This window comes from Perognathus longimembris, chromosome 9 (assembly GCF_023159225.1).
Source record: "Perognathus longimembris pacificus isolate PPM17 chromosome 9, ASM2315922v1, whole genome shotgun sequence".
NCBI classification, from domain to species: Eukaryota; Metazoa; Chordata; class Mammalia; order Rodentia; family Heteromyidae; genus Perognathus; species Perognathus longimembris.
In genome coordinates, this window is record NC_063169.1 from 38689272 (window position 1) to 38708299 (window position 19028).

Genomic DNA, 19028 nt, shown 5'->3' on the forward strand with positions numbered 1-19028 from the left:
TCCTCTAATCTCAGCCTCCAGTTACAAGAAGGCAAGGGCCTAACACGTTGCTTAAGCAGCGGGGCGACCCTTCCGGACCGTCCCACTGATTGTCAGGCTTTCCGCTCTTCGATTAACTGGGTTCCACAACGGTCCCACCCGCTCGCCCAGCTCCGGTGGAACTCCTGGCCGCTGGAACTTCTGGCAGCATTTAAATCGCCAATCCCGACCAACTGAGGTAGCCACGGCACCGCCGCAGGTCGCAAACCGGAAGCTGGAGAAATCGGATGTTCACGGAAGTCCCGAGTCCCGCCAGCAGCGACGTCGTCCCGCCCTGCGCCGACGCTGGCTCTCAGCCCAGACATTAAGTGGAGATTGCCGCTCTGAAGAGACTTTTCCACCTCAGGTCCCGCAAAGCTGTTTCTAGGTGTCCTCGGCGAATGCCCGAGCTAGTGGCTTCATTACCCAGCAAATCCGAAGCGAGCGTGGGACAGGCAGTAATTGGGCTTTCCCGTGGCCAGGCGGAACCAGTGGAACGCAGAGCCAGAGAGCAGGACGGAGAGAGCGGCGCGGAGCTGTTTGCTTAGTAGGCCGGGCCTGGCTGTCGGTCCTCCGAACGGCGACTCGGGCTCTGCGCCTGCGTCCACCCGGCAGCCGGCGCGGCGGCGGCGGCAGCTGTCTCGGCTGCACCGCGCCGCCCAAGTGTCAGGCGATCCATGGGCCAGCGGCTAGGGCCACGATGACAGATTACGGCGAGGAGCAGCGCAACGAGCTGGAGGCCCTGGAGGCTATCTACCCCGACTCTTTCACAGGTGACGCTCGAGGCCGCGAGCCCGCAGCCGCCCTGAGCTGGCGGAGGTGGATGGGGGGGAGGGGGGCGGGGAAGGGCCGGAGCCGCCGCAGCCCTCAGCCTCGGGGGCCGGGGGTGGGGGAACCGGAGATCGCGAGGCCGCAGGGCCGCCATTCTCGCCACTGACGTGTGCCCGCCACCACGAACCCTCAGAGCGGCTTCCCCCTGCTCGCTTATCCTTGTAGCCTTAGAAGTAGGGGTGACGCGGGCGAGGCCCCAGGAGACCCCGGATCGAGCCTTGAGAATAATTTACAACAATCCTAGATTCACTGGGGTTCATGGCAAGGTAAGGAATCCTGCTAGAGAGATGGAAGCTTCTCCGGGGTCGCGTGGAGGTAGCTGCTTTTCACACAGTGGTGTATGGACATTTGTGAAAGTCTGAGTGCTGTTCTTTAAAAAGTTACCCAAGAGTCAGGCTAAAGAATAGCGTAGCCCTGGAGTTGGTCGACTTTCTTTAAGAACGGAAATCTCATGGCATTCTGCAGAATGTCGGATGAATGTTGCGGCTCACGTTTCCTTTCTGCTGTAGAGCACAGGTGAGGCGGTTAGACAGAAGGGGAATTAGACTTCGCGTAGGTGGCAGTGGAGCCTCAGGAAAGGTAAGTCAGTGGCCTGCTCTGGTCGGCCAGCGAGTGAGTTAGTGCAGGCTGGTATTAAGTTCTGAGGGTCTGGGCTCAGTTCTAGCTGAGATGCGGGTGAGCAGACTTCTCGGTAGGTTGGGTAACGTATCGATAGGTTCATTCGGTCCATTTTAAAGGAAGAGAATTCTTCCACATTAAAGCCGTGCTTCAGCGGATTCTGAGAGTGCTACAAGATCTTTGGTTTCTCTCAGATAGGAAAAACAGTCCAAGGAAAGCTAGTATGAGTGTGAAGCCTTTAGGTTTGCAGGACAGACATTCCCCATCCCTGTTTTTTGACAGTTGCCCATGATTGTCAGAAATCAGAGTGTGACTTTAAGGCGTTTGGCTTTAACTCATGAACTCCAGTCCTCTTGGTTTAGTGTAGATTTTTTCCCGTTGACTCCACCTTTTTTGACCACTGCTTAAAATGGTAGAAATTTTTGTTCTGCTTTGCCAACAGGCAGATGTCTCTCAGCTACTCATGTATAGCTCCAGTCCTGTTCATGTTCTCTCTCTCACCAGCAGTACAGCAGTGCTGTGAGGATGTTAAGGGGATGAGTGAAGAGGGGTTTGAGAGTGGCATTATCTGGGTGAGTGTGTATGGAGTCTGGCTCCCTCCTTGCTTATGTCATGTCTAACTAAAATAGGCTACAAGAGTCAGCTGGTGGATATGTTCTTAATCATAATGCTTGGTTAGTTCTATTATTTGAGGAATATAATAGGTGAGATCACTGTAGACAGAGACAATGAAGCATGAGCTGTACTTTTCATTTCTTTGCACATAGGGGAGATGTTTCATTATATACTGTGCATATATGCATTTATATGACATGCATTGCAGCCTTACAACAATATTTTGAGTATCTCAACTTATAGTTGGCCCTGACAGCTCTGGTACACGAAATTCTTGTTCAGATACAAAAAGTGCTTGAGGATTCTGAGCCAGGGAAATAAATGACAAATTATGAATCTTCTGATTTATTCAAATGTTCGGCATTTATCAGTTGAGTTTATCTGTGATTCCTGTCAGCATTCATACAAGATTTACAATAAATAAGGTTTTGATCTATAATTCTTAGGGAAATTTGATGTACTTGTAGCTATGTTCTTATAAAACTTTACAGTAAAGGCAGAGGACTTTAAATTGTTTCAGGTTTGATGTTTTTGACATTTTTAAAGTCTGTAAAATTTGCCATTTTATGCCCTTCCTTTGTGTTTATGATTCCATACATTTGGACTTCTGTGTCCTGTGAAAGAGAGCTTGCTGTGTCATTTTGCCAAGGACCACTGATATGTATTTTCATTTTGGATCTCATTAAATATTAGGTTTAGTAAATGCTTCATCTATTGATGAAGGAAGTAGATACCCTTTTTTTAATGTTTTACTGAGGAAGAAGCATTTGTTAAGTACACAGTATTCGGTTACTGAATAGAAATAATTCCAGCCCATAGACCTAGCTTAACCTCAGAATTACTTCTATTTACAAAGACCTTTTGGTCCATTGTTGCATTTGCTGTGAATTATAACATATCATAATACAATTTCTTCTTTTTGCCTATTCTGTAGCTTGATTGCAAATTGATCCAACCCTCCTAACAACTAGTCTTCCAAAATATAAATGGACTCTCCTGATACCACATTCTCCTTCAGTAGTGCTTCACATGACAAGGTCCTGCTAAGGTAGTAGAATTTGGTTATTTCCATTTCTATATCAAAATCTCTGGCTGTGGGGAGTTTTGTTGGAATAAACTGGTTGACAGCAGGTTAACCGAAAACTTAAGTTCCCTTAATTTTGTTTACCTTACCAAGTTGGGTACATAATCTTGCATTTGCTGTGTCAGTCTGCTAAGCAGCAGCCATGAGCACTTAATAGCTACAATAGTATCCTAGAGAGAGCAGAAATCATCTGTGAAAACAGTTTTTGTGAGACATACTTTTTGAAAAGTTAGATACTCCCTAACAACCAAGGGGACTTAATAGGGGCTTTCTGATTCTTTATGTCATTTGTGTATCCATGTCCATTAGCATAACTATTAACCACTACTTCTGTTGTGTCTGTTTTTGACAAAACCTTTAAATTCTGTCCATTTTGTCATCATCACCTAACACTCCTCTCCTGTTTCAGTAGGTCCCTGTTACTATGCCCAGCAACCTATTATTTTCCTTAAAAGTAATTTGATCCACTCAACAATGTTGGAAGTCTGCCATCCATCACTTACCCAACTAGCTCAAACTAATACCTTAAAATGGATCTAAAAAATTTTTTTATTGTAAAGGTGATATACAGAGGGGTTACATTTACAGTCAGGTATGAAGTACATTTCTTTTTGAACAGTGTCACCTCTTTCCTTATTTTCTCACCATTTTTTTCTCTCTCAACCCCCTTTTCCTCCCAGGTTTTATCGTTCATTTTCAACATAGTATCTAGCGAGCATCACTGCTGAATTAGTCCACCCTTTGTTTCACCATTTCTGTGCTTCTTTTTCCCTTCTCCAAATAGAGTGGAAATTCTTTCAGCATAACTCAGGAATCTGCCAGGCACAGTCACTCATTTTCTGTAATCCTTGCTACCTGTGAGACAGATCAGGGGGATCAAGGTTCAAAGCCATGGGGAAACAAATTAGTGAAATCCCACAAAACAAGTTGTGAATGGTGGTCTGGGTTTGTACTACCAGCTTTACTGGAGGCATAGATGGGAGGATTGTGGTCTGAGGCCAGCCACAGGCAAAACAAAACCCTGCTGGGAACAATAACAAAGCATAAATGGTCTGTGGAAATGGCTCAAGTGGGAGACACTAAGTTCAAACCCTAGCACCATCACCAAAAACAAGTTACCTAAGCATGGTGGCTATAATCTCAACATCCTAGTACTTGGGAGGCAGAGCAAAAGGACCATGAGTTCAAAGCCAATTTGGGCTACATAATGAGTTTCAGGCCAGACTGGTCTATGTGTGAAACTAAAAATGAAACAAAAATCTCAACAACAAAACCCCCTCTGGAATCATACATTTCTGAAAAGATGGCAGCATCATTCTCTTTTTAACATCAGAATGGATAAAGGAATGAAGGGGTGGAGGGGGGAGGGGAGGGGAGAAAAGTGAAAGCAGTTTCTCCAGGAAATTTCCTGGAAACTGCCCAAGGTCAAGTCTACTTCCATCCTGTTAGCTGGAACTTCATCATTTCATGAGAAATGGAAATGCCATTCTTAGCTCTTTAACTGGTAAATATGCTTAGTAAAAAATGGCATAACTTGGACAAAGGGAGAGTGGATATTTGGAGACATAACAGTATTCCTGTTTTCCTTTTTCTTTGTTGTGCCTTGTTCCCAATTTTCCCTTGGTAGTGATAGTTTGGTGTGGTGTCTTTGCCAGCATTTTAATTTTTCTGTTTAACAGGAAATAATGTAAATGCTGTATAATCATTTAAGGAGTATAAAACACTTACCAGAAACTTACCATCTTAGTTGTTGATTCTTCTAATAATGTGCCTGCAGAATTCTGTGCCTTTATCAACTGTTAACTTTGATTTTTTAACTTTTGTTAATTATGGGCATGGGCACCCTTGATAATACCATCTCTGAAAGTCCTCCTATCCACACGGCCCTTTTGTTCTCGTGCTTCTACATTCATTCTTCTAAGCTAATATCTCCATAACCCTTTGGTTTGCTCATTTGCCAGATATTTATCTGATGCCGTGCATTTAGGAGAGGGAACAGTCTGATGAGTTAAATGGGGGTAGGATATTTCTAGGAGGAGACCCACAGCATGTGCATAGACAGGATTCTGCAACATCATGGATAAATAGTTTGGTATTGTTAGAACATAAAACTCATGGGAAATGAGACCTGGTAACTCCCAGGGCCCAGATCATGGGGAGCCTTGTCAGGGATTTAAACATGATTTTACAGGACAGTGGTTCGTTATGTATGTGGCTACTTACTCCAGTGCACATTGCAGACACTGCTCCATCAAACGCAGATTCTGATAGCTGGAGTAGTTTCATACATAAAATAGACTTCAAGTTGTGTGTGTTTTCTAGAGTCTTGACTCTCACCCCTTTTTCACGGTGATCCTAACCATTGAACAGATAGATAGTTGCTGCTGTAGGCAGGTAGTGATGTGATAAAAATCTGGATATGATGAAATGTGCTTGCTAGGTGGGGTAGAATGGGCTACCTCCTCTTAAAAACTCTCTTCCTTTGATTTGTATAACAACTGTTTGCTCTTGAGTTTGTTATTTGCTCTTGTGGTTGTTTCTAGCCATTTTTTTTCTTCCTTTCCCAAACGATAGGTTTTTTTCCTTTTTTTCTTTTTCTTTTCTTTTTTTAACTAAGCTACTGTTGGCTTTTATTTTTCTATTACTTTTTCTCCCTGACGTTCACATTTAGTCTCATGACATTAGCTGTAGCATCGCTATAGGTAATCCTAAATGAAAATAAAGCCTAGTTCTTATTACTTCCATTTACTCATCTGTTGTCTACCAATGCCTCCTAAATATACGTCTGGTTTTCTTTTGTATTCTTCATTTGATTTCACCACACCCTATCCTCAGCCTGCAAACTCTCTGTGTCATCCATGCAAACTTCCTCCTACTTTCCTGGTATTCTCATAGCTGACAACCTAATTTAAAACCTCATTGGCCTGTCCTGATTTATTGCAGTAGGTACCTAGTTTTGCTTTCCTCCTCCCATGCTATACATTGTTGTTTGATTTTATAACTGTATAGTGGTATAATTCTAACCATATTATTACTAAAAGCTGGTATCATCCAGGACTAAAATTTCAACTGTATTTTCACCTAGTTTTCTTTACCTGGCATATTTGTTCACCAAACAGAAGCTGTAATTAGTCCCTAAATGTTCCATTGACTTTTTATCCATTGTGCTCTTGCTGCCATGATCCCCTCACCTGTGTTCACTTTCTTCATCTTTACTTGCCAAAATGCCACCCATGGTTCTCAGCTTAACTCCAATGACATCCTTGGAATTTCTCAAGTGATTTTTTTTCTTTTTAAATGAAGCTTTTGATGATTTAGTTCTGCAGTTACTGTTTATAGAACCTTAGGCAATTTATGTAAAAGGTCTGTGTCTGAATTCTGATATCTGTGAACTTGGGGTAATAAAGTGTTTCATTGTTTTAAAGACCATGTATTCTTACATTTTAACAATACTGAAATAGGAACTTATTGATTACATGACATACTTTAATTGACAGCCTTTTTTTCTTCATGGCATATAAGTAAAAGTAGTTCGTACTTGATGGTGTCTTCAATTTGGTGAAATATAACAAGATTATAAAACCACGGTTTTGATGTTAGATATAGAGATTTTATGTAAAAGCACAGCACAGCATAGGCACACAGTAATGCACAGTCAGAGTTAGCTATTATATTGAATATAGGTTATCCCTAACTGAAGGACTGATAGAGTCCTCGTTCCAAGGAGTAGCAAGTTGGAATATCATTGGGTTAAACTTTTTATTTCTATGATTGTAGTGTTTACATTTCATGGTATGTAAATGGTAAAGTTAGTCATGAAAAGAAAACACATCATATGTGTTTTTATACACATTTATTTAGAAATAGGTAAAATTGATCATTATGAAAGCAAGCTTATAACAAGCTTTCATTAACTTTTCAGCTTGTGCAGAATTGCCTAAGACCTAGTACAGTGTGAGTCCAATAAATGTTTAGTCTTCCCTGATAAACACCTTCTAATTATCCCAGATGTTCACCTTTGCTTCAAGTGCCTCAAACCTGAATTAAAATTGAAATAAAGGTATGTGTCCCAGAAATATTAGTAATCCATATTTATGGTGGCTTCAACAGGTTCCTGGGTCCTAAAGGCAAATAGTTTCCATGGTGACTGGGTATTAAAGGCAAATCCTTTCCATGTTGACTTCTTTAAGTGATCCTTGCTCTTTCATATCAGAAAGAGTCCACAGAGCTCCTGTCAACCTTAACAGGTACCAGTGCTTCCTGGTATGGAAGAAGCATATAGGCTTTTCTGTCAGGCTTAGTAGCTGTTACTACTGATAAACTTTCCTTGTTTACTGTTCACATGGTTTTGAATTCTGTTTTTCTCCTTTTCTTCCATTAATCCTTGTTTCATTAAGCCAATCTATATTGAGTTTCTGAAGCCTTCCAGGCACTGGTCTGGGAGCTCCCATAGCATTGTACATAGTATTCTTAAGATATATGATATCACACTGAAATAATTGATAAAGCTTTCTTAATATGTAAATAATATATGATTTATATATGTCTTCCTTAGTACATTTATATTTATAGTGGTTTATATGTCTAGCTTTATCATTAATTCCACGAAGAAAGGTTCAATAAATAAAAGGTTCAATAAATTTCTGTGAAAGATTAAATTTGGTTGCACTAAAGATCTAGTCAATACCAAAAGATAGATAGAAAAGTATAAAAACATGAATATTAGTGGGTAGTGTTGATGAGGAACATCAAACTTTTACCATTCTATTTGGAGTTTTTTTCTTAGGAACTTAATTTTTCATGTATCTGCAGAGCTTTAGAAATAAAACATAAGCTACCTACTAATTTGATTGTATAGGTAAGAGATCAGGAGAATTTATCAATCATTCTAGATTAAAGAAAACTCAATTTGAATAGAAAATTGATGTAGTCTATTTCAGTATTTTGCTCAGTTTGTATTTATTAAAATAAAAATATAGGTTAGGGACTGGTTTTTAGGACTGGGTAGTGATACATTTACTATAAGGAATAATATTTGCCTAGGAAGTAGGATCCTAACTTTTATGTATGTTTTCTTGCAGTATTATCAGAAAATCCACACAGCTTCACCATTACTGTTACATCTGAGGCTGGAGAAAATGATGAAAGTAAGTCCCATCCCAAGTGTTTTTTTTCCCTAAGCTTTTTAGGAATTCCATTCATTTTTGTAGTCATTATGCTAGACATTGTTTATATGAAGGTACTAAGATGCTGTTAAGGTTTAGTATGAATATTGAGTGTTTGTAGTCTGATTTATTGTGTAAGTATGACTTAGAAAAACATGTAGTCTAACAAAATTTACTTGATTTTTAAAACCAAAAAAGTAGATGGAAAGAAGGTAAATTTGTCTGAAACAAGATTTTACGTGTAAAGAGTTTTCAGTGGTTTTGTGGTATTTTATTGTGTTGACTATTTTTTTTTACTGTTTTTCCTAATGTGTAGAATGTTTGTTGGATATATTGGTTTTTATTTATTTTTTCTTTTTTAAAAGCAACTTTAATACTAATAAGTAAATTAGCTCAAATTTTTGGTGGATAAATGAGGGAATAGTCTCTAAAGTTTATTTCCAGTTTTGGTCTATGTTAGTTACAAGAGTAATTTAATAAAAAAAGATATATGAATTGCATTTAATCCCCAGAAAGTTTTTTTCCTAGTAGTTGGTAAATCAAAATTCTGCCTTGAAGAGTTAGTAAGAGATAGTTTTAATACTTAATGACATTTAATAGCTTACAATTTTTCTTATACAGTTGAAAATGAAGTTAGCATTGAGATATTTTGAAGTCTATATGAACAAGTTATCAAGTAATTATTTATTTGTAGGTCAGTGACAAATATTCTCTTATTGATAGGTACTTGGTTTTTTTCCAGTATTGCATTAAAGAACAGTACAAAGTAATTTAAAGTACAAAATAACTATTGTAATTATTTCACTACTTGAAAATTTTCTTTATAAAGAAGTCCTTGACATCACTTGGATTACCATCTATATACCATAGTGCCGTAGCAGTTCTCATTGGTAAAATACTCCAAAAATAATGATACTTTTCTTTTTAAGATTATATTGAGGGGCTGAGAAGATGGCCTAGTGGCAAGACTGCTTACCTCGTACACATGAAGCCCTGGGTTCGATTCCTTAGCACCACATATATAGCAAACAGCCAGAAGTGGCGCTGTGGCTCAAGTGGCAGAGTACTAGCCTTGAGCAGAAAGAAGCTCAGGGACAGTGCTCAGGCCCTGAGTTCAAGCCCCAGGACTGCCAAAAAATAAAAATAAAAAAAGATTATATCGAAGTTAATTCAAAAATTGCTGACGATCACTCCCATATTCTGAATAATAGTTTTGTTAGAATCTAATAATTATCCTGTAATAACAGTTTTACTAAGTCAAGTTTCTAATTGCAAAATTTTAAATGTTTGAAAGAATCTGTAGGTTGTGCTGTATTCCCCCCCCAACTCCATTTTAATAAACCAACTAATTCAAAAGTAGCAAAGAGAGTAGATTTGTAATTTCTAGAGACAGAATTATAGGTGATCATCAAAAAAACTAGTCTTACTATTATGTGACTTACAAGATAATAAACTCTAGGCAAATGATCAATGTGAGTAATGACATTAGCAGAAAAGATTTAGCACTACTGCTAATAGTTGGTTAGAACAGAGAACTCATTAAACTGGGCTACAGATACACTTGGTAGCAATGTGCCTAATAGAATTTCACTCCCAGACAGATGTTGGATCTGTACATTAGCACAAATCAAAAGAGTAAGAGTATATGCATGACCACATTTTTCTTAGATACTTTCTCAAACTGTCTAGTCTAAACTTTGTCATCTAGCCACCAGTTAGCAATGCTGTGCAGATGTAATACAGATTCCAGGGCTATTACTAGAATCCTACAGCTTGGAACTGCCTCTTGTTGGAACTGAAAATGAGACCACAGTTGTATCTTTTGCTTTTAGTTTATCTTGGGCAGAATTTGTTAAAATATGGGCTATTCTCTTCCTTAGCAATGCAGAATTATAATATGATATTGGGTAGATGCACTTCATATATAAGAAACAAGTTTTGATATTACTTACCTCTTTTTGTGTTATTTATACTAGTGATTTGCTATTCTCTTAATTTGTGGGGTTGGGTGGGGAAATTTGTTACACTACTTTAAATTGGCAAATTTTAAGCTAACTACTGACTAAACAAAAATACTGATCTCTAGACTTACTATATTTACATCAAATTGTTGTCTGTGTCTTAGCTGTTCAGACTACCCTAAAGTTTACATATAGTGAAAAATATCCAGATGAAGCTCCCCTTTATGAAATATTCTCCCAGGAAAATTTAGAAGATAATGATGTCTCAGACATTTTAAAATTATTATCAATGCAGGTAAGTATAATGAGAATTTGGTTTTATATTGACATATTGTTGATCTTAAATATTATGTTAATCCAAGCATTAGATGATGTTATTAAATATTTGTAATGAGTACAGACCAAGCATAATTGATGGTGCAGTATCACCAAGTATCTTTTTGTTTCTTGCTGTTCCTGTAAATTTTGAGTAATAGAAGATGTCTCAGTTCCAATTTGAAACTCAGCATTATGGCTTACTTCCCTAGTCTTTATGATATAATAGCCCCAAAGGTACTTTAACTCATAAGTGTAGTGCTAATTTGGTTCTTAGAATATCTAGTCCTATGTCTAGCTAAAAGTTTTAACATTTGAAAAAACAAAACAAAACAAAAACCCTCCTACTCCTCTCACCTCTTACGGCAATTGCCTGTAGAGGATTTTTTTTTTGAGGACGGGACAGGGCGGGGGGGGGGGGGGGGAGTGGTGGGGGGGGCGTTGCTAGTCCTGGGGCTTCAACTCAGGGCCTGAGCACTGTCCCTGGCTTCTTTTTGCTCAAGGCTAGCAATCTACCACTTGAGCTTTTTTTATGTATGTGGTGCTGAGGAATCAAATCCAGGGCTTCATGTATACAAGGCATGCACTCTACCACTAGGCCATATTCCCAGCCCCTGTAATTATAGGGACTTTTCTTTACCTCTTTGTCTTGCCCCTCTAAAAGGGGATGGGATGGTTGTGTGAAATAACAAGTGGATATGCAGAAGTTTTTTTCTGTTCTGCTTTCATAGTAGGATGGGCTGTCCACAGTCTGGGCTTGCCAGGTGGCTAAAGTCCCTTGTTCTTGGGTGGAGAGCTTTTCATTTCTTCAGAGTAAGGAATAGAGAGGGCAAATGAGGGCCTTCCTCCACCATCTGAAAAATCAGAAGTCCTAAATTTTTTATTTGTTTAAGAATGGTCAGAAGCTGGGTACTGGCGACTCATGCCTATAATCCTAGCTACTCAGGTGGCTGAGACCTGAGGATCAAGGTTTGAAGCCTTCTGGGAAAGGAAGATCTTACCTAGCAAAAAGCCAGAAATAGAGCTGTGGCTCAAGTGGTAGAGCGCTAGCCTTGAGTACAAAAGCTCAGGGACAGCACCCAGGTCTTTAGTTGAAACCCTAGGGCCATCCAAAAACAAAAAAAGAAAGAAAAGAAAAAAGAATTGTCAGAAATCATCTCCACCTTAAATATAACTATTCTAAGGATCATAGTCCTCCAAATACTAATGTAAAAGAAGAGATTTGGAGATTTTAGGGAATAAAGCAAGTAAATTCTCTGAGAAGATTTTGCTGCCCTACTGACACTGTTACCTGAATGAAATTTTAATTATTCCTTATAAATTTCATTTTGATAATGAAATATAGTAATTCACTATATGAATATGTGGTATAACTGAATTTATAGTCGTGTTATAAAGACATGGGATTTAATGGTTGTACAAAAATTGTGGGCTAGTTTTAATTTTTCTAAGAAGTATGTTTCTCATCACCTGTTTTTGTTACATAGGCTGAAGAAAATCTTGGTGTGGTGATGATCTTTACTCTAGTTACAGCTGTGCAAGAAAAACTAAATGAAATAGTAGATCAGATAAAGACTAGAAGAGAGGAAGAAAAGAAACAAAAGGAAAAGGAAGCAGAAGAAGCAGAAAAGGTATATTTTAAGAGCCTGTTCCCTCTCATTAGTCGTTAAGTCTGTTTAGTTGGTGACCAGTTGTTTTTTCTTTGTTTTTGGAAACTTCAGTGGTTGTTTTCTTTTTTTCATCACGAAATAAGGTGTATTTTAATAAAACTTTATTGAGTAAGATGTTAGAAGTTTCCTGTTTGTTGGTGTCATATATAAGTAACATACAGTAATTGTGTAGTAACCCTTTGTAAGACCAAGAAATTATTTCACCTATTGCATGGTTTGGAATTGTAAATCATTACTGAAATAAAGAGAACCTCAAATTCTGAAATGAAGTATAAAAGCCGTGATTTAATGTTATAAATTGATGTGTATTCAAAACGTTTTAATACTGATATCAACTTTCTTAACAGTAAACAGGTATGGTAAATACAGAAATATATTGCATGTTATCTTATTTTTGTAATAAGAATCAAAAGCCTAGTTTCAGAGTAAGTTGCCAAAACCGAAGAGAGTGGCTACTACAGGAAGAAGTCAGATTAAATATTCCAGAATTTCAAACTATTTTGGCTAATAGACTTTTCCTGTTTCACATGTAAGCAGTTATGTGTATTTGTTTGGAATATATAATTAGGCTTTACCTGTTACACTGATGGCTCATTAATCTAGTGACTTAAATCTCTATTTAATTTTTAAAGAAATTATTTCATGGCACTCCTGTTACAATTGAGAATTTCTTAAGCTGGAAGGCCAAGTTTGATGCAGAACTCTTGGAAATAAAAAAGAAACGGATGAAAGAGGAAGAACAAGCAGGAAAAAATAAGTTAAGTGGTAAGTAGTATGATAGCTCTCCACCCCATCCTCATTCCTGCTTTTCCCAAACCTTCCTGAATCCTTATATAGTGGAAAAGGGTCATTTAGACAGATTTGTATAAGAAAATAATAGACATCTAAGATCCAAAAGAAAATATCTACCTGATGGTATTTATCTGCTTAAGATTTATAATTACCACTTATGACTTCATTTAAGTATTACAATTGATAGATCTTGGAATACAGAATCATAAGAGACCATCAGCCTTAGAAGTAATATAGTCAAACCTGTTGTTTTTCTAGGACTCCTAATGCAGACTAGGGTTTTACTTATTCCACTTATGTACATTTCATTAGCCACATAGCTACTAAAGCTCACATAAGCATTTACATTTATATACATTTTCAGGAGATTGTATTGTTAATTACATCTTAAAAATGGTTATAGAGAAGATAATGGATTTAAATTAAACATACCTGTTTCTTTTAGGGAAGCAGCTGTTTGAGACTGATCATAATCTTGATACATCTGACATCCAGTTCTTAGAGGACGGTAAGATAATATAATCCACTCTGAAAATTAAAGTAATAAATTTGCTTAATGTAATATTCTCCTCTCAAGAGTTGCTAACACACACACACACACACACACACACACACACACACACACTTTAAAGGCTATAGTCTGGGGCCTGGGAATATGGCCTAGTGGCAAGAATGCTTGACTTGTATACATGAAGCCCTGGGTTCAGTTCTCCAGCACCACATATATAGAAAACGGCCGGAAGTGGCTCTGTGGTTCAAGTGGCAGAGTGCTAGCCTTGAGCAAAGAGAAGCCAGGGACAGTGCTCAGGCCCTGAGTCCAAGGCCCAGGACTGGCAAAAAAAATAAATAAAGGCTACAGTCTAATAGTTTATTGATTTACATATTTGAGCTGAATGTTTTCATTCTATAGCAATGTAGTTTTTAAGTTTTCTGATAACTTGAGCAATCTTCATATAGCAGTAGTTAGACAATTATAGTACACTAGTCTCTGATAACTAGTAGACTAGTACATTGTGACTTAAATTTCTAGTATCACAAATGTATTGGAATGGTATTTTGTCGTCTGCCAGACTTTGGGCAACCATCATATATGGAACTCCTGGTTTTATCTCTAACCAAAATCTCACCTTTCCTTGTTGTCTTTGAAGCATCTTCTACTAATGGTGCTTGAGCTCTGGTCCTTACACTCTCACTTGTTTTTGTCTGTTTAGCTAATAGCTGACATTCTGCCACTTGAGTCCTGTCTCTAGTTCCAGCTTTTTGCTGGTTAGTTGGAGATAAGAGTCTTTGTGGATTTGTCCGCTTGGGCTGACTGTGAGCCTTGATCCTCAGATCTTAGCCTCTTAAGTAGCTAGATTACAGATGTGAACCACTGGTGCCTGGCATGTCTTTGGAGCATCTTATTCCTTGAGCTTTTTCTCATTTCGTTTTCCATACACCTTACCTCTTGATGTCTATCATCCATCCATCCATCTACACACTAATATTTGCTACATTGTCCTGGCCACTTAGAATATAACAAAGAACAGTGTAAATTAGTTCTCTACCCTTATGCAGTTTATGACCTGCATGTTTTGGGGGATTTTTTTGTTTTGTTTTATTTTGACTTGGGGCTTCATATTTACTCTGCCATTTGAACCATACCTCTAGCCCTGCTTTTGTTGGTTATTTTGGAGATGGAATCTAGTGAACTTTTCAGCCTGGGCTGGCTTTCAACAGTGATCCTCTAGGTCTCAACCTTCTGATTATAGTATTACATATACAAACGTTGGCACCCACTGCATACATGTTTGTTTGTTTTTTTTATACTGGGCTCCCTACTTAGCCACACGTCTTAAACTATTTCCCCTTCTACATCCTTCTTTTATCACCTGTTCTGTAGTTGCTGCTTCTGAGATGATAAAAACCATATTTTTATCATAAAACCTCCATAAATTCCTTGGAGCAATTTTAGCCATTGTTGTAGTTTGATTTTTTGGTTTTTTTGTAGTTCACTAATATCTTCAGATATATCTAATCTGGTCTGATGCTGTTTAGTCATCTGATTTTAAAACCTTTAATTTTCATAGATGTTCTTTGAAATTCATCATTGGTACAGGAATTCATTTTTCAGAATCAGGGTTGTCCACACTAGACTTGTTCTCAAATAAAAGGATCCACACGAGCGGGAGGATTCTATAAAAATGGTTTGATCTGTGCAGGACAAAGTTCTAGTGATAAAAAGATTACAACAAGTTGCTTCTATTTTATTGTTATAGTGTCTTTTCAAAACAGACATGTAGTGTGGTATCTAGAACTCTTCTTGAGGTATAATTTGGTGAATGCACAACATAAATGACAGCATGTGATCTACCAAAAATGTTTGAATAACCCCTACATTTATAATAAGGGTCTGTTCTCCCCAAACCTCAAGCAGTGACACTACCAACTACCACCTGTTATTATTGGCCTAGAAGATCTGTTCCCTTTTTATTGAAAACTAAAAGCTTCCATCTTCATTTTTATTAATGGGCATATAACTCTACTATACCTCCTTAAATTGGCAAAAGGAATTTTCTTGTGTAAAGTCCATTGATGGAATATTATTATTGAAACATTCTTTTCCTGTTCCCCCCAAAACTTGCATTTGGTTCTTTTTTTGCCAAAATAGCCTCTCTCATTTCCCACTGGAGTTGGAGCAGAAAGATCACTCTCAGTATATATCTGTTGGTTGGATTGGGTAGGAGCTTATGTAGGCTGATTGGAAATATCACCTAATATGTTTTGCTACTGTTGCTGCTAATATGTACTAGCTCCTCCAAATCTCAGGCCAATTCCCAAACCAGTACCTAATAAACCAGTCCTAGTTGCTGTTTCTAGAAACCTTTGCTTTGAGTACCACTGAAGGGTCAAATCATGCCAGTGTATGTTGGGACAGAAAAAGCTGAATGCAGAGCCTGCAGTAATGCATGTCATCCTAAGTCCTTCAAACCCTCCCTCAAGTATCCAGCTGGCAGCAGCAGTGCCCCAGATACCTGAGGGATACCCAAAATTGAAGGCCATGTTTTGAGAGCAGCGGGAGCAGAGGACTTAAGTGCTTCTCCCGTGATATGTCCCTCCAGCTTATTGCACTTTTGTGACTGAACTGTTCTAGGCAGGAAACAAGAATTAATTACCTCATATTTTCCTTGTAATCATTTATCAATAGGCTAGCATCTGAGAGATAGAAGATAACAATTTGTGAGTTCTTGAAGAGTGCTATACTATCTATCCTACCTTAACGAATTTCAACCCAAACTGAAGAATGATGTTTTTAATGCAGAGCCTGCTTAGTGCTTCTTACAGGGCTTAGACATTTGGTGTCTTTGAATCTATTGATTATGAAGAGTACTGGATGAGAGTCAAGATTCAATTAAATCTGTCCTTTAAGTTGAGCTTTAGTGATATGTGGCCATCACCAAACCTGTGAGGCAGGTCTCTGATAATCACCTGTGTATAACTAATAACAAAGTCATATTGGAACATGCCACATTATTAATCATACCTCCTAATAAGCTTTGCAATAGATTACCCAGATTTTTGAACTATATGAACTGAAAGGACTCTTAAAATGTGAAGAGTCTCTGCTGATCAGTATATTTGGATTTTTTTTTTGTTTATTTTGCCAGTCCTGGGGCTTGAACTCAGGGCCTAAGCACTGTCCCTGAGCTTCTTTTGCTCAAGGCCAGAGTTCTACCACTTGAGCCACAGTGCCACTTCAGGCTTTTTCTGTGTATGTGGTACTGAGGAATCGAACCCAGGGCTGAATTCATGCATGCAAGGCAAGCACTCTGCCACTAAGCCACATTCCCAGCCCAGTAAATTTGGTTTGAAATGTTGGTTTTAGAATTTATCACTCATCACCTTTACATATGGAAGTTTCTATTTGCTAGTGCCAATGAGATATCTTTATGCAATACATCTTTATGAGATATGAGTTATGTCATGACGTTTTCTCACCTTTTGCAGCTGGAAACAATGTGGAGGTCGATGAGTCATTGTTCCAGGAAATGGATGACTTGGAGCTGGAGGAGGAGGAGGATGATCCAGACTACAATCCCGCTGACCCAGGGAGTGACTCAGACTAAAGGACTGCTCCCGTCTCTAGAGAGGCTTCACAGCCACAGCATCTGTGGCTATGCTGAGAGGGTTTTGATTTTCCTTTCTTTTTTCTAAGAAAAAATCATTTTCAGGAGAATATTCTTCTGATAGCTTACATCATTGAACTTAATAAACTGACCTTAAAATTTCAAATGTACAATGTCTTCTTATTGATGATGAAAAGTTCACCTATCTAAAACCATGTAGTGTTGCAAAGAGCTGGCCTGTAACATCAAGACTTGAAGGTAAGGTTACTACTTGACAAGTATTGATGAGAAATTGAAATAACTTAGAATTTCTATGCTGGAAACAATGGTTACTTTGGAGTGCAAAGTGTTGTCATTCATACCATGTTACATATTGTCTGCAACACAAACGTCTCCATCTGTGGATATGTATAATGACATGGAATGTTTGACTTAGAGTACTAGGGAAAGCCAGGCTTCTTGCAGGTTACCTCGTCAGTGTATTTTTGGAGGATTCAGTCTTGGCCTCATTTGGAAATCACTGTTGCAAATAGCTGTCTTCATCTAAAGGAAAAAATACATGTGTTGCATACCCATAAACACAACTATTTCAATTCCATGTTTATTTTGGAAATCAGACCTTGGGATTAAAAGTGTTTTCTTAAAAAGATAAATGTATTGTGAGACTTCATGCTTTTTGAAGCAATCTTGTGGTTAACTTTGATTCCAGATCAAGGCATAGCAGTAAAGTTAATCATTACAACACAGAGAGATCCAAAAGTTGGTGATATCTGTGGCTTTGGTTTTCCTAGAAAGACACTATTGATCTGAAGCGTAAACCCATAGAATCTGTTCAGTTTAGGTTAAAAGAGAATGATGAGCAATATGGGGCTGAAGTCAGTGACGACTTTTATCTTCTCTTCTGGTATGTTTAAAGACTACTTTTATACATTCCTTCCCAGGTATTGAATCAGGTATCACTGAATGTCATCTTTGTCTTTTCAGATTAAAGGCAAGAACCTAGTGATAAAATGGGAACAACCTGGTTTGTCTTCATGTAGAGTAAATATTACATTTACTGTTGTACTTGTATTCTGGAAAGTAACCCAAGATTTTGCTTCTCAAGCTAGAGCACACATACTCCCTGTCTATACAATAGTCAAACTGAAGTATCTGAAGTAATAGTTGATCTTGATTATCAATTTTACTTTTGAATTTGGAGAAATTGTTTTCTACTTGTGCCAAGTTGTGCAAAAATATTACTAGGATAAAAACATCCAAATTCCTGAGATAACACCTGACAGAGTAAACACACCTAACATTGCTAAATGAGTGAATTATGAACTAGAATGCCAAATTCTCTTGTACTTTAGAGTTACAACATGAGAATTTACACAAATTTTTGTTTTCCACCTGCATTTTTGAATAATACTTCTCAAAATCTGTATTGCTCCCATCAGCAGAAATCTTAGGGGAAAAGATGAGTAAGTACTGATCTATAGGTGATACCTCTAAATGGCACATGAACTTTACCTACCTGAGGTAGAACCACAAGGGTGGTGAAAAGTTTCAGGGGAAAGAATAAGTTCATTGTACTGTCATTGTCTTGAGATGGGTTTGACAAGAAGCAAAACATGCATTCTTGATCCCAGAAAGTCACTCTCCAAATAAAAGGAATATTACTCCCAGCATAAATAGCATGTATTGTCCATAGTCCTGAACATTAACTAGTATTTGGTTTCTCTTAATCCTGTGATACAGATAAATTATTTCTGTAATACTGAGCAGTTGGTGGGAAAGGAGAGTAAGATGGGCTGATAAATGTTTGGAAAACCATAGCTTCTGAAAGTGAAACTGGGAAAAAGGCAAGAGGG

The 19028-nt window shown here is 38.1% G+C and overlaps 1 protein-coding gene and 1 pseudogene across 3 annotated transcripts; one reads left to right on the plus strand and one right to left on the minus strand.

Moving 5' to 3' along the window:
* Positions 1–570: 570 nt before the first annotated feature.
* On the plus strand, positions 571–17342 carry Rwdd1 (RWD domain containing 1). Of its 3 annotated transcripts, XM_048353957.1 has the most exons (9): positions 573–791; positions 1910–2039; positions 3017–3130; positions 8248–8313; positions 10457–10587; positions 12095–12238; positions 12910–13042; positions 13515–13577; positions 17057–17342. In XM_048353957.1, exons 5-9 carry the CDS (start codon positions 10582–10584, stop codon positions 17173–17175), a joined length of 465 nt encoding a protein of 154 aa, XP_048209914.1. In that variant the 5' UTR covers positions 573–791; positions 1910–2039; positions 3017–3130; positions 8248–8313; positions 10457–10581; the 3' UTR covers positions 17176–17342. The 3 variants fall into 3 exon arrangements, with proteins under 3 accessions (XP_048209912.1, XP_048209914.1, XP_048209913.1); XM_048353956.1 differs by lacking the exon at positions 1910–2039; XM_048353955.1 differs by lacking the exons at positions 1910–2039; positions 3017–3130 and having other exon boundaries at positions 571–791.
* On the minus strand, positions 14887–16199 carry LOC125357762 (annotated as a pseudogene).
* Positions 17343–19028: the final 1686 nt, after the last annotated feature.